Consider the following 26145-nt stretch of genomic DNA (forward strand, 5'->3'; position numbering starts at 1 on the left):
TCTCCTTCCATACATTTGTCAAATGGGTGACTTGGGTAGCATTCTGTGCATTTTTTTTCTTCATGAGGAAAAGAAAGAGGAGGGTGGAGTGAGGTGAGGAAGAATCAAAACAAACAAACAAACAAACAACAAAAAAAAAAAACAGGTCCATCTGGTACTAAAGATCAGTATTTGGAATTGTAATCCTTGTGTCATTATGATTTCCAACATTGTTCTTCCTTATTTCTGAGAAAAGAATCATTTCTCAAATCCCTGCTCAAGGCCCTCTGCAATAAGCCTAAGTGGGTTCCTGAGACTTGGCATTTGATATTCAGGTCAAATATCTAACAACATTTGTCTGCAGTGTCAACCAAGGGACTGAGCTCCTTAAAAATAGGATTGCATGAATGTTACTAGAAAAATTCTCACAACTCCACCTTACAACATCTTGGGACATCCTTAGTAAAATTACTATTCACTCAAAGTATGGCAGGTACCTATTTAAGGTGTGTGTTGATTTTTTTTGAGCTACTGTAAGGTTTGGGAAGATGAATTCAATGTAGAAAGGGAAAAAAAAACACTAAGAACATTAAAACAAAACATTAATAGATAGTCTTTGGAAAAGAGAACAAAGAACTAAAGCATCACAAGTCCAGCTATATTTGATTTGGAGGCAGTACCATGTCAAATATAGCTCTCTCTTATCCATCTATTCCCATCTCTATTAAAGAACTCTTTATGCTAGCTGTTTGAATTTATACTGAAGCCTATTTTCAAAAGTAAGAGCATCATTTGGCAGTCATTATTCGTCTCAGTCTGTTCTCTTTCTCGAGTTTTACTGGGTAGTCAGAAAAGTCCTAATGCATTTTGTATAGAAAAACACAGTGAAATAAGTCATGACTTTCCCAATAACCCAACAGTTCATGGTATTCCCATTTTCTCACTCACCCAGTCATTTCTCTTTTTTTTCTTTTTGAGAGGTTTTTCCTATAGGGCTCATGTGCTTGCCAGAAAGACAGACAGAGACAGAAAGTGAGAAATCACCCCTCCAGGGCGGATGGCCACACTGCAATCCCTTCTCCTCCATTCTCCGCTTGGGATCTTGGGCACGCACACACATACGCCTGGCATGAGTTTAAGCCACTGGGTCCGGGACTTAAACCACAGTTGACTACATGGGAGTCCAGCGACATAGCCATTATGTCAACTGCTGGTCCCAATACTTTAAATTAAATAAAAGACTGAATCAAACATTCTACAAGAAATCCACCCCCAATGCAAAAAGAAAAAAAAGGAAGTAATGTGTGTTCTTATTAAGAAGAATGGATGGGGTCAGCCCATAGCCTGTGATTCAAATCCTGGTCCCAGTGGCTTGGGAAATATGCCAGGTGTGTGTACACCATGATCCAACCTTCTACCTGCATCCTTCTATTTATTTACATTTGATACATTTCTAGACTAAGATTTCTGCATCAAATGAGGATTTAACTTTTAAAGATACTTTCCAAAAGACTGAAATCATTTCCATTCCACTAGTAGTGTACTTGAGACTGTGGGGACCAGCAAGTAGTGTAATGGCTGTCTCTGGACTCCCATGTAGTTGGCCGCAGTTCAAGTCCTAGACCCGGTGGCTTGAACTCACGCCAAGCACATGTGCATGTGTGCCCAGGATCCCGAGAGGAGAATGGAGGACAAGGGATTGTGGCATGGCCATCCCCCCGGGGGTGATTTCTCACTTTCTGTCTCTCTCTTTCTGTCTTTCTGGCGATCCCACGTGCCCTATAGCAAAAAAAAAAAAAAAAAGACTGTAGTCTAAGCATTCTAAGCATTAAAGGGGTGTGTCATAGTAAAAAAATAAATTAGAAACATCTCCTTCTGGGAGATGTTACATTTTATGGCACTGATAGTCACTAAAAGCCTGCACATGGAAAGAAAACAATGACAGCTGGCCCTTTTAATTCATCTTTCAAAGTCAATCTTCTTACCTATTACACTATTCCCTTGACCTGAGAAAATTTGACCACTGTATATTTGGCCATGTTAAGGACTTTAACTCTTGGGAATTGGAGAGGAATTAAGTGAAACAGTTTTGCCCATATAATGGTAGCTGGCCAAGCTGAATGATGGATACATGGTTTGTTATTCTATTCTATGTACTTTTGTATACACTTGAAGTTTTAGAATTTAAAAGAAAACATAAACCATAATCCATTTTATTTTTTAACAGATAGAGGAAATATTCCATGGCTCCAAACTGAGACGACAGTATGTCAAATCTCATGTTGTGCAAGTAAAGTAAGTATGATAGCCTGACAGGCACAGACATACAATTGAAAAGTTTTTAATTTGGGGTTCTAAAAGCCCTAGCATTTTAAGTGTAAAATAAAATATTTAGGGAGTGGTCCAATTGATTAAATGAGAACCAAGAATTCGGACAAACCATGGGTATCAGACAAAGGTTAAATGGATTTTTTTAAATTAGAGGTCCCACTTAAAGATCAAATCTCAAATCAGGAGATCATGAAAAAAAAGTATTAATAAGATAAGAAGAACGTCATATGCAGAATTTCTGGCTCAGGATTGGCAAATTGCTGAAGTAACAAGTCCAGTCTAGCTTAGAATTTTATTTGCAGCTTATGCACAGATTTGAAAAGCTGATTTAATATAAAAGTTGGGAAATTAAGAAAAAGGAAAAAATAGAATTCTTATATTCCATTGACAAAATATTCCACACCACTGGGCCCACATTCCATGTGTTCACAAAAAGTAGTAACAGGAGCTGTGCAATTGGCGGATGTCCTAGACACTCACAGTGTATACACATGTATTCACACCTGTCCATTTTGCTCTTTACCTTTACTGCCCTGGCCCTATAGAAACACTGTCTGCCAGCCAAGATATTTATCCAAACATTGCCGAGAAGCAGAGAATCTAAAATAGATATGGCAGTAATAGAAAGGAGTTCAGGTAGGCCGGTAGTCTATATCAGAAAAGTTCATACAAAAGGAGTTCAAAAAGTTCATGGGAAATGAAAGTGACATAACTATTTATTTTGGTGTAAAAATTTTAAAAATTTTGAAACCCCATACACACTTTTTTCATAATACACACTTCTACAAACTTCTTAAAGACCGTTTTTTTTTTTTTTTAATTTTTGCTATAGGACATGTGTGCTTGCCAGAGAGATAGAGAGAGACAGTGATATGTCACCCCCCCAGGGAGGATGGCCATGCCATAATCCCTTCTCCTTCATTCTCCTCTTGGGATTTTGTGCACGTGTGCACATTTGCCCAGTGTGAGTTTTGAGCCACAGGGTCCAGGACTCAAAATGCAGTCAACCATGTGGGAGTCCAGCAAAGTAACATTACACCATCCAAGGTAATGAATAATGAAAATACAAAATTATTATTTTAGTCACCAGAAGACAGATGCAAAATCCCAGTTAGCATTAAAATGTGCAGTTACTATTTATCACCTAGTAAGTGTTCCAATATGCTAGGTCATAAAAACCAAACAGGAAATAGTCGCCAGACTCTTCTCTTATAATTAATGAAATTCAATGTTACAAATATGTATTAATTACTCATCAGGTGAAAGAAACTGTTCTGAGATCTGTCGGGCATTACAATCTTAATATGAATAAAATACTGTTTCTATTCTCATGAACTTTTGAGAAACCTACTAAGTAATAAAACTAACTACTTATACAAATAACTAACTTATTTAGGAACAAAAGGCACATAGCAGGTACTGCATTATAGTTACTGGAGATCTATAGTTTCTAAATCCTAGCAGAGAACATCTAGACCCTGACCAAGTGAACTAACACACACTTATTGCCCGACAGGCTGTGGGCCCTGTGTCAGGAGCACACACTTGAAAGAAACTAGACAGGTCATTACAAAGATCTATCTGGGCAGCATAATTCCCTCAGGGAGGCTTGTTGTTGCTTTAAATAAGTTCAAGGACCATTGTTCTCTTTTGTGCATTACACATTCCTTGTTGCCCTCTATTATTTATCATCAGCATCATTAACTATTAATAGAAATGTGGGGACCAGCAGGTGGCATGGTAGTTAAGGCAGTGAACTCTCACATGGCAGAGCACAGTTCAAATCTTGGGCCTTGTGGTTTGCTTTCTCACTTTCTTTCTTTCTCTCTCTCTGACTCTCTCTCATGCTCTATAGCAAATTTAAAAATAATAATAAAAATTTAAATTAAATAAAGACTTCTTTTTTAAAAAAAATCTATTAATAGGAATATGTATGAGCAAAGTTCTGCTCTCCTTTGCCATACTAAAGACAATTAGAAAATCTGCCTGGATATATTCAAGAATAGAATTAAATTTTAATGGCATAAGATTATACAAAAAAAAATTAATACAATACATTGATAGCCCAAAAGGAAGAAAATCTGATAGACCTACATCTTGAAATATAGTGATAAGGAGTATTATAGAAATTAGCTAGTCCATTTATTAAAAATTACACTGTAAAAAAATAAGTGAAATAATAAGAGATTATAGTCACTTAGGAAATCCTAGTTCTTGGTTACAGTTTCTAGTTTTGCTCAGAAGGGTTATAAAAATTTGGAAGTGGATGTTTTCAGGATCTATGCTGAGTTACATAGAGTCTGGGATAATGGTAAATTCCAGATGTACAAATATGGAGAAATGTCTAGAAAAAAGTGATGAGACACAGAAACAGACAGTAGAGCAGAGGAGATATTCTGTTAAGTCAGTAGTAGCTAATTCCTTTTAAATCTTCTGGCTTATACATTTGCATCTTCAAGTCAGAACTGCAGATAAAATAAACCCAGTTCAAGATTTTTACTCAGTCATGATTTCCAACAGGTGAGACAACTGGCCTACTGTTGCATATTGTGCCTCCTTTAAAAGAAAAACAAGATGGGGCCAGTAGGTGGCATGGTAGTTAAGGTGTTGGAGCTCCCACATGGCCAACCGCAATTTGAGTCCCAGACCCAGTAGCTTGAAAATCATGCAGGGGCATGCAAGGCACGTGTGCATGCATGTCCAAAATCCCAGGAAGAAAATGGAGGAGAAAGGATTGCAGAGTGTTCATCCCCCTGGGGAGTGATTCTGCACTTTCACTTTTATTGTCTCTTTCTCTGGCAAGTGCACAGATCCAATGGCAAAAACCTTTAAAAAAAGAAGAGAAAAGCAAGATGATAAATGATTCTTTTGTTTCATCTATTACTTTTATTTTGTTATTTTTTACTGACCTTCCTATTGAGTCCATAGCAGATTCACCATACATACATAGATTTGCAGTAATAAAAAATGGTTGTGCAACACTGAGACTTTCAAATACGCCCACAGCCATTATCTATAATATGCTTAAAATCTACAATGACATTACAATAGCCCAGCAAATAAGATTATGATCCCATTTTAGAGATGAGGAAACTTAAGATACAGAGTATGCAAACAGCTTGCTGTGGTCAAGGAGCTGGCAATTGGTAGACCTAGAATATAAACTTTGTTCTCCTGAATCTAAAATCACCCTCTCTTTATGCTATTCCACCATGTCCATAAAGTGTCATTTATGCTGCTTGGGAAGGACTGAGATAGATAGTTGCTAGGAGCTTCACCAAGAAAGTATAAAATAATTCCACTTAGAGTAATAGAGACTCAAAGTGTAATGTATTTACTTGTTTATGCTCTGCAGCCAAGTCAAAGGGAAATTGTTAATACACACTGTGCTGAAGTTTAAATCCTACTTAAATGCAGCAAAATTTCAGAATAGGATCGAAACCATTTTACGCGAGAAGTTGAAAGATGAAACTGGGCCTTTATGTATAGATCCTTCCTCATTTACATTTTCAGGTAAGACTCCTTATGTATGGTATAGAATGTTTTTCATCTTTTAATTTGGATATGGTACTTTGTTGTACAAAGTATAACATTTCTCTCTTATGCACAATTTCATATACTGTTAACTGCTAGTGACATATTCAGGGTCCCAAATAACATTTCCTTACAAAACAAGGTGACCTTAAATTACTTTGTGGTTTATTCTATAAGTCACAAGTTTTTCTTCAGGAATTCTAGATGTCTCAAAAATACAGATTCCTAAATTCTAGAATGGTTGGAGTCCTTATAACATAAGACTTACTGCTTGGTACAGCATTAATGAACCTTATCTCTCTCGCGTACCATCTAATTCTCATTTTCTGTGTAAGCTGACCTCTGTTGATGGGGACAATCATCTCTCTATTCCCAAGATAATCAGTTCTCCCAGGTCTTGGTAAAAACACAGCCAATAGCTATAAACTGGGCTCTCAGTTCTCTGCTACAACAGATTTGAATGAGTACAGAAAAATATCTCTATGCCTACAAGAAGGACGAAACGGTTTTTGGGGAAAAAAGTATCTAGGCCAAGAGTTCATCTGCAATAAACATCAAAAGGCAAAACCCGAACATGATTCTCCTGAATAAGGAGCCATTCTGTTGAAATGCGACTCTCCTTGGTTTATTAGATGTTCTCTATTACAATCTTCATTCTCACAGAGCCTACTCTATGTGTGGGGAAAACAGAGAGAAAGAAAACAGCTCTTCATTTGGAGAGAATTCACCTTCAGAGATATATTTTTAGAAACTTGTCTGCCAATAACACAACCTCAAATGTAAAGAAACATAGCATTATATTCCAGACCCGGTGGCTTAAACTCACGCTGGGCACATGTATGTATGTGCCCAAGATCCTGAGAGGAGAATGGAAGAGAAGGGACTGCGGTGTGGCCATGCCCCCTGGGGAGTAATTTCTTGCTTTCTGTCTCTGTCTTTCTGGTGAGAGCATGCGCCCTATAGCAAAAATCTCTCTCTCTCTCAAAAAAAAAGAAAATCCAAAAGGGGATAAAATACAACATCATAAATTATTACATTTAATGAACAGTTATAAAGTATTTATACAAATGCTTTTCCAGGTACTGTGGGGAATTCAAAGAGAAAGAGAATATTGCTCTTCTCAGCAAAAAGCTTACTCAAACTTATGAGTAAGCTAAGAGTTAGTATATATGAGATAAAAGCAATAATTAGTATCATTATTCACAAATGTATTTTAAGTTTGTCTGGTATAAACTATGTCCTGTGATTAAACCTAACGCTATCTTCAGCTGGTAAAATCAAACAGTGACTGAAATTGCTAAAAAATAACAACTGTGTTATTTTAAAAACTAACAGCCAATGTTCTGGTGGTTGGGGTGGCTGGATCCCACATGGCCAACTGCACAGTTTGGCCCCAGACCTAGCAGCTTGAGAAACACACTAGGTGAGTGTACATGTATGTACAAAATCCTCACAGAAGAATGAAAAAGAAGAATTTGTGGTGTGGCCATCCTCCCTTCTGAAAGCCTCATATATCTCAAACCACTGGCCTCTACATATTTTTGAACACTTTTGGCTTACAGTCTCAGTAGAAGTCAAGTTCCTTTGATATGGTTTTTGTGGAAGACACTATTTTTCATTTGGAACCCCTCTCACATCTTTTGAACCATATTTATTTCTTTTAATTTACAAAAATTGTATATATTTATCACATACAACATGTTTTAAAATATATATAGACTGTGTGACTAAATCAGCTAATTAATATATGCATGACCTCAAAGACATCATTTTTTTTTTCGGTGCTGAGGACACTTAAAATACACTCTTTTAGCAAATGTTAAGAATATGTACATTATTATTAACTCTAGTTACTGTGTTGTACAATAAATCTCTTGAAATCATTTGACCAACATTTTCTCAACCATACCCTCAAATCCTAGTAACAACCATTCTACGCTCTGTTTCTAGAAGTTCAATTATTTTTAGATTGCACATATGAGAGCATTCAATATTTGTCTTTCTGCACATATTTCACTTAATATTAGATTGTTTTACATAGAAAAATATGTCACGACTTTCCCAACAACCCAATATACTATGCTTCGGGTTCATCTATGTTGTCTTAAATGACACAAGTTCCTTCTTTTTTCAAGACTAAATGGTATTCCATTGTGTGTGTGTGTGTGTATGTGTATCAGATTTTCCATAGATTATTTTCAACAAAGAACACCACACTATGAAGTGTACCATTAACGTTTGCTTTACTATTCTTTCTTTCTGTTTGAAATTTTACATATTTATATATTTTATATACTTCATATATTTTAAAGGAAAAAAAAGAAAACTGCATGGCACACAAGCACACTGTGCAAAAAAGGCAGGGCACAGCGCAGACTGCTCCTGAAAGGGTCTATGGAAAGGTGAAAATTAGCAAGAGAAAAGAGAGGCCTGAGAGGCAAGAAAAAGTACTTAAAAATTAAAAAAAATTTTTAAGAGAGACAGAGAGAAGACAGAGACTGCCCTACCTGTCTAGTTTTTTGGATCTGGAGGATGAGGCTGGAACAGAAAGTCTTCAGTTGCCCTAATCCCTGAAAAGGGCAGGGTGCAGCTCAGATGCAGATGGCTTCAGAAAAGGACTGTCTAGCTATTTGGGTCTGGACAGTAAGATTCTATATATTTCACATATTTTACACATATGGGTGTGTGTATGTGTGTGTGTGTATAGTCATCAGAAAAGTCATGATGTATTTTTGCATAGAAAAATATATCGTGATTTTTCCAACAACCCAATATACATGATTGGCAAAGTCTGTCCTTTTCAGTCAGTTGTGGTATGCTGTTCCATGACCCATTTGGCCTGTCTCCCTGCATTCTTGTGTCTGCTAAATGTCTTCTTCCTGAGCCCCTCTTAAGCCCTCCCTATAGCCCACCTCCCATGTAGTCTCTGATATCTATAGTTGTCCTATTTCTATGTCTTCAAATCTTTGAATTTCTGCCATAGAATGCATAAATGCAGTATATACTGAGCAAAGACATATAATGTTTGTCTTCCATAGTCTGGCTTATTTCACTTTGCATTACCTACTCTAGATTCAGCCATTTTATACTGAATGATGGGCTATCATTGTTCTTTAGAGTTGAGTAGTATGCCATAGTATATATGTGCCATATTTTTTAAATCCAAGCATCAGTTTTTCAGCACTTAGATTGATTCCATGTCTTAGCTATTGTGAATATATTTAAATTTTCAAAAGTTGATTTTTGTATAAGTGAAATAAACCAGACATTTTTTATTGATTGTATAAAAGCAAATTTTATTACTTAATGCAGTCAAGAGGACGGGTTTGTCTCTAGAAACAACAGTAACCAAACTTGATTCTCTCAGCCTCTTATATCTTTAGGCAAATTTTGATCATTTTCTCTTACAAAGTGTGATTTGTGGCTCCAATCAACAGCTCTTGCCTTTAAGCAGGGGGACTTTGGGGAAATCGGTAAAAGAGGGTAATCTCCAAGCTGCTCTCAAATTAGACTATTAAAGACAAAACATTGTATGATGCACTTAACTTATATCAGATGTCTGCACTCTATGGGAGAAACTGAAAGACTCAAAGACATAGAAGTAGAGACGGCAACTGTAGATACCAGAGGCTGCACAGGGGTAGGGGACTATAGTGGTGAGCAGAGAAAAAAAAAAAGAAATTTATTGTCAGTGTACACAGGTCAGAGCGAGACAGAGAGACTCAGAGAGGGAGAGATAGGGAGACAGCACCCACTAAAGGGGCATGATTGTGCTGCAATCCCTTCTCCTCTAATTCTCCATCCTGTCAGAATTTGGGGCATGCCCGTACACACACTGGCCCAGTCATGTTTTTCAAGCCATAAGGGCAAGGATTCAAACCAATGTTGGTCATTTGAGGTTCAGCCTCTTTAAACACAGGCTAACCAAGAAAAAATTAATAGCAGACACAAGCATACACAAGACAAACAGGTTATGGAATGGTATACCACAACAGAGTAAAAACAGGGTGTTGCCAAATGCATATATATGTACACCTTGAACCGAGTAGAATGAAATCAAAGGTGCACAAAATACAATGTTCTTTTTAAAAGATGATTAATATGATAATATTATTGATTTGATTATTGCATACTATATGCATGCTTAGAAAAATGATATTATATCTCACAAAGAGGTACAAAAATTAAATGTAAATAAGAAATTATGAAATAAAAAGTAAAATATTACCATTGATATAAAAGAAAAATGAAAGAACACACAGACAATTCTAATGATACCTCACTTATCAAACAGGCTGACTTCACAGTATGGTGCACTTAAATTATGACTTCAAAACTGTGAAACCGGGACCAGCAGTTAGCGTAATGGCTATGTTGCTGGACTCCCATGTAGTCGATCGTGGTTCACGTCCTGGACCCGGCGGCTTAAAACTCATGCTGGGCATGTGTGCATGCGTGCCCAAGATCCCGAGAGGAGAATGGAGGAGAAGGGATTGCGGCGTGGCCATCCTCCTGGGGCGTGATTTCTCACTTTCTGTCTCTCTGTCTCTCTCTTTCTGGTGAGTGCACGCGCCCTATAGCAAAAACCTTTCAAAAAAAAAAAACAAAAAACTGTGAAACCAAGAGTCTGAACAGAACACTAGACAATATGCAGCAACTACAAAACTGCATAGATGACTACATGATGAATCTCTCCTCAAAACTCTGGAAGGAAAAACTCAAATCAGTCCTTGTAAAAGCAAAGAAATACCTCATAGGCTAAAGTGAGGGTTTTAAATGAAATGCCTTGTAAAGTTGAACGCTCATAATGTTAATAGGCATATTTAAGGGCATATGACTATCATTTATTTTTTAAATAATGATCATTTCCCACACGAAGATGCCTTGTATACACTCAGCCTAGTGAATTGAGTAAGTACAAAAATATTTTAAATACTTATCCTAAATCATAATGAGTACAGTAAAAATTCCAGTTATAGAAGCAATAGAATATTAACAAAGACTTTCATACACAATGACGGTGGTCCTGACCCACTATCAAAATGTACAGGAAGAAGAATGAAGCTTGGCCTAACACTAATTTGAAAGCAGCAGGCCAGCACTGAGATATGGAAGATGTTAGCAGAATTCACTTTTAGACGTCTCAGACAGACCATGTTTGGCTTCATGTGTGTCATGCTCTAAGCAACTGAACTAATCAACCATTCTCTCATAAATTCTATAGGACATTTTTAAAAAACATTTTATTGCCCAGAGTATGATTTCTTAATTGAAACTAATCTTTTCTTCTATAAACCAGGGTTTTGTAAGCAACATGTTTATTAAAATATTCTAAGTATAATAGTATAAGACCTTGACCATCCATAATTCCCTGGAAATAAGTCTTTCTACATAGGGAAACTTTTTAAATAGCTTATATTTTAAAACTGAAAAAAAGTTCTTCTTGAAATTATGTGTTTACAAAAATCTCAAACTTTCTACTGACATTTCTGGCATAACTATGGATATCTATTAATATATAGGAGACAGGATAGTGCACTGCTGGCATTTTGGGAAATGTAGGGTTACTGGTACCTTCACCAAATGATCCCAAATATTTAGGTTTTGAGCTCTCATATTTGTCCTTTTTTTATTAGTAATTTATTTATTTTTCATCCCTAAGAGTCAACCAGAGCTCTATCACTTCTATTTTCTCTGTAATCTTTATTATGGTCTTTTTTCTACCTTTTTATAATTCATTTTAAATAATCCCAGTAGCGTATATAAATACATCAGAAAAGCAAGTAGCCTTTAAATGAGACTGTGTTGGGCCTTCTTATTTAATACATAAGTTTCAGTGCCTCGATTTTTAATATACCTTTTGATTTCTCAGTCACCCTTCTTTCCTGGTCTTTTTATTTCATACAAAGGAAAATGTTGCCAAGTTTCCCAAAGATGTGGAGCACCATGGCAATAAGTATTCAAAAATGTTTTTAAATAAAACCAAGAATTTACTTAAATATTATTTCTTTAAGTATTTTTCAAATGTACAACTCTTGACCTAAGAGTTTGAAATATTTATTACTGTATAACACAGCTATGGACCCAGTGACAGTGACATGGGCAGTAGAAATGCTACTCTGTGATACCCGAGAGTATGTGAAAATGCTACTCTGTGATATCCGAGAGTATGTGAAAAGACACCCCAGATCTGCCTCATCACACAGGGCATACCCATGATCCTGGCTGGCTTGAGGCTTTAGGCAGATTGCAGTGTGAAAAATTTTACCAAGGGTGTCTCTCTCTCTTTCTCTCTTTAAAAAATGTTACAACTATGTATTAGACACTGTACATATATTTAAAGAAAGTTTAAATATACAGAGGTCTCCTAAAAGTTTATGGAAATGTGTTTTATGAGAAAAAAATATGCACAAATTTCAAAAGTCTTCTGCATCAAAACAAATTCATATTTTAATTCCATATTTCCATGAATTTTTTGAAGTAACCTTGTGTCAGTGAGCTAGTCACCACATTAAAGAAGGCCACTATCAATAGGTATAAGCATTATATGCCCACAAAAATATTCCTGAACTAAAAGTGGCCTATCAAACTTATTGTACTTAATTTTTAATCTCTGTCACAGGAAAACCACTGTAATTTTATAATGGTTATTTTTTGACAACTGGGCACTAATTTTAAATGATTAATATTAAACACTCCATTCAGTGGGCCAATTCAGTCAATATACCTGTACTTCATGTTAAATTAATCCAGAGCAACTCAGTTCTAGAAACAGAAAAGGTCTCCGAGACTAGAGACCCAAAGCAGGCAAGCTATTATTAGTACACCACTTGTTTAGTGGAGTTCTAAGTTCATCTTGCCAATTTAGATCCAATATACCTAGGATGAGTCCTGAATTTCTGCTACCTGCTCTCTGTATCACATGCTTTAACACTCCTTGAATGAATTCCCAATGTATTTTTCATTTTACCTAACTTGTGGGTTTGCATTCTGGCTGACCACCCATACTGACAAATGCCTAGGGGGACCCCATACTTCTATCCTCACTAGGCTCTAACAGAACATATACAAGACTCATATCACCCTGGGGTGGTGATTTCTCACTTTCTGTCTCTCTGTCTGTCTCTCTCTGTCTCTCCAGTCAGCCCACACCCATTATAGCAGAAAAAAAAAAAAAAAGAAAGAAAGAAAGAAAGAAAAAGAAAAGGCGTGTCAAGTATGCACATCTATCCAAGATCCTGACAGTATAAAGAATTGGAGGAAAATAGATTGCATCATGATAAGGGTCCCAGAGCTCTCTGAAGGGTGCTTTTTATTTCTCTCTCTTTTTCTTTTTTTTTTTTTTTGTGCATGCAACCATGTACACATATGTGTCCTGTGGCATTCAGGGAAAAAAGAATTCTCAAAACCAAATGGTGGAAAAAATAATTAGAAAATGGGCAAGATATATGAGATATAAAGAGATATTTGACCAAAACAATCTATAGATGACAAATAAATATGTGAACAGAGTTTTAGCATCATTAGCAATTAGAGAATTGCAACTTAAAACTACAAGATATTAATTACTACACACTTATTCAAATGGCTAAAATTTTAAAAATGACAAAATCAAATGCTAAGAAGGATGTAGAGAAATGGAACCACTTAGAATGTTCATGAGAATTACATACAGCCACTCTGGAAAACAATTTTAAAAACTAAACATATAAGTATCATACAATTCAGTGATTGTATTTCTGAGCATTATCCCACAGAAATAATTCTATGTTCATATGAAAATTTTCACATAAATGCCTACTGTAGCTTTACTTTCACAAGCAAAAAACCAAAACAATGTAGATATCCTTCAACAACTAAAATAGTTACAAAATACTATGGTACAATATGCCATGGAATAATCCTCAGCAATATAAAGGAAGCAAACTATTGATACATGTAACAACTTGGATGAATCTCCAGAGAAGTATAGTGAATAAAAGAAGCCAATCCAAAAGGTTATATGATAGGGCCTCTGCAGCCAAGTGATTCAGGGAGTCAGATCCCACATGGTCAACCACAATTTGAATCCTGGGCCTGGCAGCTTGAAAAACAACTCAGTATTTTTGCAGGTGTATGTCAAAACTCCTGATGATATGAAAAAATGGAAAAGGGATCGTAGCATAATCATGCTCCATTAAGGGCGTGCTTTATTTCTATCTCTCCATTCTCTCCTTCTCTCTGTTTCACTCTGGCAAGCACACACACCCCCAGGAAATTAAAAAAAAAAGAAAAGAAAAGAAAAGAAAACTACATACAGTACGATTCCATTTATGTGAATGTATGCCATTCTCTAAATGACAAAATTATAGAAAGAAAGAATAGATTAATAGTTGCTAGGGATTAAGGAGGTACTGGAATTGAAGGAAGCAGGCTTGGCTACAAAAAGGCAACAGTATGAATCATTGTGGTGAGGGGAGTATTCTGCATATTGACTGCATCGGAGTCAATATTCTGGTCATGATATTATCCTATAGTTTTGAAGCTGTGACCTTTACAACATTTTTGCAAGATATTATCTCTGGAGTTATTGAATAAAAGTATATAAATTTTTTTACAACTACACGTGAATGTACGGTAAAATGTTAAATTTTAAGAAATTACGTTTAAAAAAATTGATGCACCTATTTATGGAGATTAGAATGCAGAGGTCATGGTAAATTTGGCTCCTTATCTCTCATGTTCCTAGATCTCTAGTTACTGTCCTAACAAATATTACTTAAAATTACTCTTTTAAATACAAAGATAGGGGTCAACAGATAGCATAGCAGTTACATCACTGGGACTTCCACGTGGCTGATCACAGTTTGATATCCTGAACCTGGTGGCTTGAAAATCACGCTGGGCACACATATGCATGCATGCCCAAGATCCCAGGAGGAGAATGGAAGAGAAGGGATTGCAGTATAATAGGTCCCAGATTATCACTTTCCCGGGGTGGGGGGGGGTGGATTTCTCACTTTCCCTCTCACTGTATCTGTCTCTCCAGTGAGTGCACATGCCCTAAGGCAAAAAACTCTAAAAAAAAAAAATACAAAGATGAGTCATAATGTGACTTTTTGTAAAATGTCTCTGGGAGATTTGAAATCTTTGGACTGGAAAATTAGCACTATGGAGTTAGTCTTACAAAAACAGAATTATGTTCTATCTTCTATCCCAGCAGCCTATAATCTTTTGACATTCTGAAAACATTTTATATAAGATTGTAAAGGTCCTAAAAGTATCAGGCAAAACTACTTTGATTCTCCTCTTGCATTACTGATGAATTATTTATAACTATTTTTTTCCTTTAATGCTATACACACTAAATAGCTGAAAGCATTTAGTGGCATATACTAAATGGCATTCACTAAATAGCTGAAAGCATTTAGTAGCATATACTAAATGCCAATTTTAACTTTTTTTCCAACTTAAAGTCATTTCTTTTTCTGATAAACTACGCATCCCTTAGCTTTTTGTCTTTTAAGTCAGAGGGTACTTGCATTCACCAGAGAACTAGATAGAGAGAACACCCACAAATGGGCTCTGATCAAACTGCATTTTTTTCAATTCTCCTTCCCTTCATGATCTTAGGTGCAAGTGCCCATCCAGCATGTTTATCAAGTCACCAGAGCTGAGACTCAAACCTGGTGAGTCACAAGGGAACCAGCTTCCTCTATGCATCACTTCACTGCTCTATTACAGGGCTGGCATCCATGAGCTTTATTTAAAGTTCATAATGTGGTTTTTAAAAATTAAAAGAGCGCCGGCAGGTGGCGTGAAGGTTAAGGTGCTGGATTCCCACATTGCAATGACTGCGGTTCAAGTCCTGGAAAATGTTTGAGGCCAGCAGTTAGCGTAATGGTTATGTCGCTGGACTCCCACGTAGTCGACCGCAGTTTGAGTCCCGGACCCAGTGGCTTAAACTCACGCTGGGCGCGTGTGCGTGTGTGCCCAAGATCCCGAGAGGAGAATGGAGGAGAAGGGATTGCAGTGTGGCCATCCCCCCTGGGGATGATTTCTCGCTTTCTGTCTTTATGTCTCTCTTTCTGTCTGACGAGCGCAAGCGCCCTATAGCAAAAACCTCTCCAAAAAAAAAAAAAGAAAAATCAATGAGGAATATAAAGAGATAGTTGACATATTAATAGTTCTTTTTTTAGAAAAAAAAAAGAAGAAAGAAAGAAAGAGGAAGAAAGGAAGGAAGGAAGGAAGAAAGGAAGGAATATTTTTACCAAGTCCGTCAGTCTCAGTCCAGGTTGAAATTTAAAACTTAAAAATTTCAGAAATTTTTTAAATGGTTTTCTACTCAATGTACCTGTATTTTCTGTATTATGTAGAATTTCTAAAGAAACACGGGAGACTCTTTACATGTTCTGAGTAAAAAAAAAAAAATAGCTATGACAGCTTAATTGTGCAACTTCAAAAATCATATAATTGTCATATATTCACTTACAAGTATTATAGAGAATAAGTCTATCAATTCTGCTACAGTGGTAATTGGGATGATTAACTACTACCTGAACATTTTTTATTTTCCTATAATTTTTCCAAATATTTATAATTTCCAGAAGAAATTTTTCTTTATAGGAAAGATACATTTATTGTAAAAAACAGTTTGAAGTAAATTCCCTAGAAAATAATATAACTTACTCAGAATGAACAAATGAATATTATCAGGTAATGGTTATCTTACATCAGAAACTACTATGTGCAAATTGGCAAGGGGATATGAAGAAAGGAATAATTTGATAAGAGAGAGATAAGAAGGAAAGTTTCTTGGAATGTCATTTAAGATGGGTCTTTTTGCTTTAAGGAGTGATTTTTGCTATTGGGCGCATGCGCTCACAGGAGAGACAGAAACAGACAGAAAACAAGAAATCACCCCCAGGGGAATAGCCACTTCACAATCCCTTCTCCTCCATTCTACTTTGGGAATTTGGGGCACTCATGCACAAGTGGCTGCTATGACTTTAAGCCAGTGAAACCAGGACTCAAACCATGGTTGACTACATTGGAGTCCAGCTACGTAACCATTATGCTATCTACTGGTCCCGCGATGGGTCTTAAAGAAAACAATAAGCATGAACTGAAAGGAATCCACAGTCTTCTCTGTTGGAGAAGACACCAGAGCTATGCCATTAAAGTATAGGCCACAAGAAACGAGCTAGAGTCTATCCAAACTGGAAGTGATAACCCTAAATATTAATTTCCTATTCAATGTGTGTCCTGAAAAGGGATTCTTAGAAGCACAAGGCTAACACATCAAAAGCATAAGACATTCGTTATCATATACATTATCTAGTACTCTCTACGGCAACATGACTATCGAAATATACTCCTTGGTATGTGTCTTGTCCTCACTTCATTACAACAGCCCTTTGTACTGTTTCCAGAATTTAATCAACAATGGCTTAAGTCATAGGAGAAGCTTGTATAATACCCAGTGAAAGTAGATATTTCTGGTTTTCCATATTTCTTGAAATCTGCACAAAGGTTAAAAAATCAGAGCATGGTTCTAGCTTTAAAACTGCCACCTGTATATGCACCTTGTTGTTAATTAAATTTAAATAATTTATGAAGATGTAAATCGTATTTAATAAAGTCTTTAACATATTTTCAGAGTCAAAATAGCAGACATTGAAGATATATGCTGTGAAAACCTAACCAACATCACTCTGAAGAATGACAAATTATGTGTAATGTTCAACCACAGGGTTAATTTTCAGCCTAATTAGAAACATAAAAGCATTTATGGAAGCGAAATATGCAGCCAGGTGACTAATCAAATACTGGAGTATAGGACTCAGATGTCATTCAACAGCAATCCAGGTCTATGCTTTGTTCCTCTGCTTTTTAACGCAAACTCATCTTATTAAAGTTCCAAAGTAGCCATGTGTGTTTGTGTGTGTGTGTGTGTGTGTGTGTGTGTGTGTGGGTGTGCATGCAAAAATACTATGAAAGAATTTCTATGTAGAAGACAATGACTTCTATGTCATAAAATAATTTTATATTAGTTATCTTAATGAGTCCATGTACATTTACCATTTTAAAATCTTCAGAAATCTATCATATGAATTAATTTATTTATTTTTAGGCTTTTTCATAGGGCACATTTGCTCACTGGAGAGAGACAAGGAGAGAGAAAGTGAGAAAGCATCCCCCAGGTGGAATGGTCATGCCACATTCCCTTCTCTTTCATTTTCCTCTCAGGATTTTGGGCAAGCATGCACATGTGCCCAGCATGATTTTCAAGCCTCCGGGGCTCAGATAGTGGTTGGCCATGTGGGAGTCCAGCGCTTTAACCACCATGCCACCTGCTGGCCTCCCACATTAACATTTTTTAAATCCCATAAAGCACATTCCATGAGAGAATGCAGCTGAATTCCTCAATATTTTTTTATGTTAGAACCCTAGAAAAACTAAAAAGGGAAGACTGATCAACTAAATTAGCATTTGGATTCATGCAAAGTAATAAATCCACCTGAGCTGAAAACCATGGTCTATGTAAAATTTATATTATAGGGGCCAGCAGTTGGCATAATGGCTATGTCACTGGACTCCCATGTAGTCGACTACGGTTTGAGTCCCAAATCCAGTGGCTTAAACTCATGCCGGGTGTATATGCACACATGCCTAAGATCCAGAGAGGAGAACGGAGGAGAAGGGATTGTGGCGTGGCCATCCCCCTGGGGGGGGGGTGATTTCTTGCTTTCTGTCTTTCAGTCTCTCTCTTTCTGGTGAGCATGCATGTCCTTTAGTAAAATCCTTTCAAAAAAGAATTATATTATAAATGACTTTATAACTACTGTAAAAAACTTCCTTATAATTTAGATTCATACAGTTTACTTTCCATTATCACAATCTTTTTTGAGTTTTTTTTTTAAGGAAAAAAAAATATTCTTTGAAAATTAGACTTTTAGGTGAATCCTCCTAACCAGCGCATTTACAGTTGCATTTTGTACATCTTAACCCTGGCAAACATGAACAACGGTCATGGGCCTGTTACACTACCAATCCAAAACCCACTTAGAGAAGTATCTAAGCCTTTTTTTCAAATCTAATTTTCAACAGTCAGGGGATTTTAGCCATTATGCCATAATAAAGTACATTTCTTGACTCCTTCCCAGAGGATATTTGTCATTAGTTATTACAATTTCCCATCACTCTTCTGTGCTAAGTGACTTTTCTTGGTGCATCCCATTTCCATATGTACACGAGGGTCTTTAAAAAGTTCATGGAAATGTGTATTATTAAATATGCATGGATTTCAAACATTTGTAACCAAATAAACTAATATTTTAAAGGGACGGCACATAGTTAAAGCACTAGACTCCCACATGGCTAACTGTGGGCTGAGTCTCAGACCTGCTGGCTTGAAACTCACACCAGGCATGTGTGTCTGCGCATGCCCAAAATCTGAGGAGGAAGAATGGAGGTGAAGGGATTGTGGTGTGGCCATGCCCCCAGGGGGTGATTTTTCACTTTCTTTGCACTGTCTTCCTCTGTCTGTCTCTGGCAAGTGCATGCGTCTTTTGGCAAAAAATTCTAAAAAATGTTTTAAAAAGATAGAAAAAGGGGGGAAATATCTAATATTTTATCCTATTTTTCTATAAAAGTTTATAAATCTTTTCATACTTCTGCTACAGCACTTAGCACTGGTTTTATTTTCTAAATAATTATTTCATTTATTTATTATTAGTATATATTTTTAAATTTGCTAGGGCCACACACACTCACCAGATAGAGACAGAGAGAGAGGGAAAGTGAGAAAGCAAGCTACCAGATTCAGGACTTGAACTATTGTCGGCTATGTGGAAGTCCAGCACTCCAACCACCTTGCCACCTCCTGGCTGCTTAGTATTGGTTTAAAATTATATATTTAATGACTCTACATTCACTGAGGGTAGGATTCATGTCTGTTTCATTCCTGGCCCACAAAAGTCAATGCACATTGGCTAAGCTGTTTTCTAAAACTACGCCCTTTAATGATCCTGATCTTTTAATTTAGTCTTTTCCTTGGCATGGACAGAGCCATTGCTTTTCTCACTTCCTTTATACTGGTACTTCCTTTACATTCTGGTACTTTGTAAACAGAGTATCTTCGCCTACATTGTTGACTCTTTCATTTATAGGCAAATCAACAGCTGTACCAGCCCTTGGATGTGAGCCAAGAGACTTTAAAGGAAGGAAACACAAACAGCCACAGAAGTGACTCAATCAAAGGGGTGATGACTACAGTCACCTCCCCATTCATTACAGCCTGTCTTCCACCTACCCAAGCTAGAGTTATTCTATTAGGCTATGGAATAATAAAACTATTAAAAGTAAATTGTAAGTCAAGAACATTTCTTCCCTTTAGCAAGTCATGTGTGAATAAAGGAAACCTCAAAGAAAGAAGAAATTTCTATGAACATAATAGATTTTCTAAATTATTTAAGGAATAAGAATTAATATTTTTCCAACTACAGTAAAAAGTTAAGTATTTCCATAATTCTGAATAAGATTTAATATAATTTACTAAGCACACAGAACTCAAAACTAGACTCTAGATAATTCATGTAAGATAAAAAAGATTAGACTCCTAATATGCAGTGTATAGTGTATTCATGTTGGGAAAATCATTTTGTATGCTGTAAAGATGTACAATGATTAAGTGTAAAAAATAATTATAAATAAAGGGAAAAGTGTGTATTCTAAATACACACATACACACACACACACACACACACATATATTAGGGAAAAAGTGTGTGTTCTAGCTCTGGAAGGCAGCTGTGAAGGATTATATGAAAATATGCCAGTTTTCTGTTTAAGTAGGTGTGGGTCATAATTAACTCATATCCCATCTGACTGCAGAATTATTCCTGCCTTTTTGTTCAGACAAGTCGACTCTCTGGTAAAGGATTCTTTGTCTTCCTGATTTGTTGTGTAATTTAATGTAAGAGTGCGTAACTGTAATTGGCATGTAGAACTGGATACTCCTTCCTAGATTTATAAAAATTCAAGAGCATAATAAAAATGAACCTATAGTATTTATTCATACAGTACTGATTAATTACTTTTTGAAGAGGAACTTTTTAAGTAGCAATGGCTAGAAGGTTTATGGTTTCTGTATCTGAAATTTGAAGCATGATTCATTTGTTCACCCTCTCCTCATACATTTCAAACATGAATTGAACAAGCTGGCATTTTTGCAAGGGTATGGGGTCCACAGCAACATAATCTGGAGCGAATAATTTCATTTTGTAATATTCCTTGAAATGACCTATATATCCAGGTATTTTTTAAAGTTTTCTTTATTACTGAATTAAATTACTTTTGACCCAAGATGAAGGGGAAATGGGATGACATCCTTATCTGAATGTTCAAAGTAACTGAAACAACACACAGAGTATTAATTTTAAAAGAATTAAAATATAGGGAACCTGCATATGGCATAATGATTATGTTACTGGACTCCTACATAGTCAACCTCAGTTCGAAGTCCCAGCCCAACAACTTATCATTCACAATGGGCACCTGTGTGTGTGTGTGTGTGTGTGTGTGTGTGTGTTCAAAATCCCAAGAGGTGAGTGGAGGAGAAAGGATTGTGGCATGGCCATTTCCCCATGAGGGGCGATTTCTTGCTTTCTGTCTGTCTCTCCAGCAAGCACATGCACCCTATAGCAAAAATCTCTATTAAAAAATTAAAATATAGTAAAATGCACTCAGCACACATAAAAAGCACCAATTCAACAATGTATGTACTCTCTCCTAGCACCATCTATTAAGGTATAGAGGTACTTGAGTGCTTCTGCCTGGTTCCTCAAAAAGCAGAACCTAAGACAAAGGCTCGCATGCAGTAGTTGATTTGAAAAAGAACACCTTGGTTATCACAAGGGGCAGCTAGTCCCATCCCATGAGATCTAATGAATTGTATTTCAGAACTGTATTCTCCAATGACTAAAGGAGGAAGCACTGTTCATCAGTGCCCATCTTATATTCGACAGTGGTTCTACCAGCATTAACCTCTCATTTCCTGGTTTTCTACCTGGGAGAGTTTATTTTTGAAAGTGAGAAATCTTGACTTGAGAAGGATGACTTATTACCCCTGAATAAAGCTGACCCAAATATATGTGGTCCCCATGACTGTGACTAGACTCTGAGGGGATTTCAAAAAGTTCTACAACCATGGAACCAAAATACGAGTTTATTTTTAACAAAAAACCTTGAAATTTATGCACAGTTTTTTCATAATACCCATTTCCATTGAGTTTCTGAAGACCCTGGATAAGAGCTGAGACAAGAGGATGTAAAGTAGAACATAAAAGATGTTGACTATATTTAGTTTTCTAGTGATTTGAATTCAGGATACAGTGGAATATCACCACTTTTTCATGTATTTTAGTAGTTTCTAGAATACAGACCTCTTTCTCAGATAATTTACATTGTGGAACTTGAATATTTTCAGAAGAAGAAGAATGAATATAGATTTTATTACCCTCTATACTGATATATGCACACAGAAATTACATAGTCTAGATTATATATAATGATTATGCCTAAAGAATAATGTTTCCCAAAACCAAATGATATGAATGTTAAAGTAAAATGTGTTCATAAATGTAAATATTTTCATCTTTTTTCATTCCTTCACTTTCAGACATTATAATGCCAGAAGCAGAAAACCTTCTCAATATCTGTAAGTTCATCAACAAAAAGTTATTTCCTAACAAAACTTAATTCTTTGGGTACAAAATAAGACCTCAATGCAACAATCAATGCGGCATCCATAAAGTTGTAATAGGAAGCTTCTTCTGGAAATCAGCTGTGTGAATTTTACTGTAGTTGGCCTTAAATTTGCTGATTTTATGGACTTAAAATGAGGAACACATTATCATATGATGTAACAACAGAAGTAATCTAGAGACAAGTAGTGATAATTAAGAACTTAAAATATAAAATTGGCTAACCATGAGTTTTGAGTCTCATCTCTACCACTAACTGGATATATTTACATAGGTTATGTAAGTTCCTCAATGACTCAGTTCCAAACTGTTGTGAAGATAAAATTAGGTAATGTAAGTAAAGCACTTATAAGAGTACATATGCCTCACAATAAGAACTCAGTAAATGTCAGATATTTACATCTGACTTGTGAAGACTCCAGGTCAAAGAACTCACTATGGAATTCTAATCCCAGAAGCCACGTTTAGTGTATGAAAAGTAAGTTGCCTTACACGTAAGCAACTTCTTTTTTTGTTGGCCACGGCATTTTGCTTTCCTTCTACTATTTCCTGCCCTGGGAAATATGATCTGCCAGGTTGCCAGAACCTGGTGCAGCTGTGAGGAAAACCACTACTTTCATCTGGAGACTGAGACTCATTGGGTGGCTAGATGAGACAGGAATCACCCAGCAGAGCTAGGTGACACTGACCCAACCACTCACTTCTATCCCTCAGTCATAACATACTTATTTCTATGAAACCTGGTTAGAACTTAAATACAATCTGTTTAGATTATTTTTCTCTCTCATAGACTAACCAATCTTCAAGCAACTTATTAATAAGACATCTTAAAGGCAGTTATTCCAATAAAAACTTTAGTACAGATATGATCAAAATCCATAACTGATAATTTGTCAGTTTCATAGAAAATTGACAGTCAAGACAGCAATAAATGCAGTGGAAAGAAAGAGATCAGTAATTTTTCTATCTCTCAACTGGAACACTAAGTGACCATTCATATCAGTACACTGAATTTGACTCACCCTATCTAGAATTTTGACCATACATTAAATAAAAAGAGGAGGGGTAGGCAAGAGAAACAGGGTTAAAGAAAGAATAGTGCTTTGATATGTGACATAAAGTATATCAGTCTGTAGTTATAAATGATAGAATAGAAGTTAGAAGGGTAGGAAGGTATAAGAGCTCAGTACATTTACTAATGTTTCTGAAATTATCATTTGGCAATCTTACATTCTCTAAGTCCTTGAAATTTACAAAAAGATTTTGACATAAGTCTGCAAGATGTCATGCAAGACTTCAGCAGAAGTAATAACAAGGGAATATTGCAGAGGTGGTGGCTGAAAGCTTAACAGACATAATAATCATAAATAAATGAGAATTTAGAAAGTAACCCGATGTATGATTTCAATTAGATTTGAAATCTGAGGAAGTGCAGAAACAGGGAAGTAGAGTCACCTAGGGGAGGTCCTCCTAGCTCACACAGAAGCATCTTTGCTGTCTAAAAGCTAACTTCCTTAAGGAGTTGTCCAAATGGAAGGGAGGATAGGGAGGAATCGTATACCTTTGGGTTCTGGATTGTTTGTTTTATCCTCTGTAGTGTTCATGATAAGGGAGTGGAAAGAGAAAAAACAAAAGAGGGAGTTACAGCAAATGAGTCAGTGTGAAAACGCTCTCGTTCAAAAATACCAAGCGTCAAGGCTCCAGTTCAGTAAGTGATTTTTATGACGAGGTCGCCAAAACAAACTGAGGTTCAGGTTGCATCAGAGAATAACCTAGAATTAGGAGAAATACATGAATTTAAGAATTTCAGAGTTTTAAAAGTGAAAGCCTTTCAAAAAGTCTACATGACTCCCCTGTACATTATTTAATGTCTTTTCACCCTCAAGAAAAAAATATCTCAAAATTCATGTAGTCATGTAATTAACATCTGGTGAAGCAATTGACCATCTAAATTTTCCAGTTCATTTAAATATGCTCATTCTTGGTATGGTTCTCTAACCCAGGGTTTCTCAACATTAACACTATTGACATTTGGAGCCACATAATGGCTGTCCTACATATTACTGGATATTTAGCAGCATTCCAGGCTTTTACCCACAAGGTACTTGCAGCCTATCTCCCTAAACTTTTCCCAATTATAACAACCAAAATTTTCTCCAGACATTGCCAAATACCTCCTGGGGAGGGAATATACAAAACTGTCCCTAATTCAGAGTCACTGCTTTAATCTCTAACCCAGCATTGATTATGGAAAGTTTTTTCACATTCTAAATGCTTTGAAATATACACATTACAGAAAAGGGATTTGTAGTGAAGTATTTTTATTTCAAGATATTTCATGGATTATATTACATAGACTTCAATTTTACAAACATTTATTGAGCTCCTTTTATGTGAGGTTTTCCTTAGTAATTCGCTAACAGGGACATATTATAGGAGCTTGGTTAGTATGTCAATATACATGTATAGGCAATATCAGTGCTAATGAACTCTATTTTGAGCAGGTTGTGGACAACGTACAATAACTCCCTCTGGCAACAAAATAGCAGGGGGCCTGGATGCTGAGGAAGGGGAATGGCCCTGGCAAGCTAGCCTTCAAGAGAACAGTGTGCACCGATGTGGAGCCACTCTGATTAGTAACAGCTGGCTTGTCACTGCTGCTCACTGTTTCATAAGGTAAGGCCTGGTGTTTGTGAAGGCTTCAAAAGCCAATCAGGTTACTAAAAATTTGGTAACGTCTTTCAACAATATGGCCGCATAACTATGCCTATAACTTTCCAATGTTCCAATGTTGTGAGATATGGTTTCAAAATTACACCATTAGTTACCAGTAAAGTAATAGATATTGTCAAGTTAAAGCAGGGTTTGTCAAGAGTGACATTACTGACATTTTGGAGCAGATAATCATTTGTTATGGGATACTATTATGCATTGCAGGGTTTTTAGCATCATCCCTAGTTTTAATCAAGTACCATTCCCCTAATATTGACAACCAAAATGTCCCCCAACATTGCCAAATGTGGGGGATAAAATTTCCCCCATTTGAGAACTAGGCTAGGATACTTATCTTTGATTTTATAAAGAAACCGTGTCTATGTGTTCTCTGAGACTGAAAATGAAGCAGACAATTTCTCAGAAGACTTGATAAATGTTTACTATCAAAGGGTAACTTACAGACCAGAAGCTGTAGTCAATGGAGGTTGATTCCCACAACACAGCTGTAGGTTTCACCTCTCCTTCTGCCAGTGAGTAGGGACCTTACATACAAGCTTCAGAAGAGGTTTAAATATTAGGGGCTAAAAGACCAAAGGGCACCAACTAACCTACTGTTAAGGGCCAAGAAATTAGTATCTTAGGTAGGGGGTTCTGAATGATTGCTCCAGGTAAGAATTCAACTCAACAAGAACCAGTACTGAATAACTGAACTGTAGCACAAGAGTGGACAGGCACATAGATGACATCAGGTTGTTTCACTTACATACACATGCAAATTATAAATTCCAAACTGAATATGTGTCTTCTATGTCTTTCTCACCATTATTTTGTTTGGTTATATT

At 36.3% G+C, this 26145-nt stretch overlaps 1 protein-coding gene across 1 annotated transcript in view; it reads left to right on the forward strand.

The window, feature by feature from the left end:
• LOC102499587 (transmembrane protease serine 11C) overlaps positions 1–26145 on the forward strand; it is a 57467-nt gene that overhangs the window by 23640 nt on the left and 7682 nt on the right. Inside the window, exons 4-7 of the mRNA XM_006165333.1 lie at positions 2207–2274; positions 5666–5823; positions 22504–22542; positions 25093–25264. Coding sequence (XP_006165395.1) covers positions 2207–2274; positions 5666–5823; positions 22504–22542; positions 25093–25264 — 437 coding nt within the window. The remainder of the gene's footprint in view (positions 1–2206; positions 2275–5665; positions 5824–22503; positions 22543–25092; positions 25265–26145) is intronic.

This window comes from Tupaia chinensis, unplaced genomic scaffold (genome assembly GCF_000334495.1).
Source record: "Tupaia chinensis unplaced genomic scaffold, TupChi_1.0 Scaffold143894_1, whole genome shotgun sequence".
NCBI classification, from domain to species: Eukaryota; Metazoa; Chordata; class Mammalia; order Scandentia; family Tupaiidae; genus Tupaia; species Tupaia belangeri.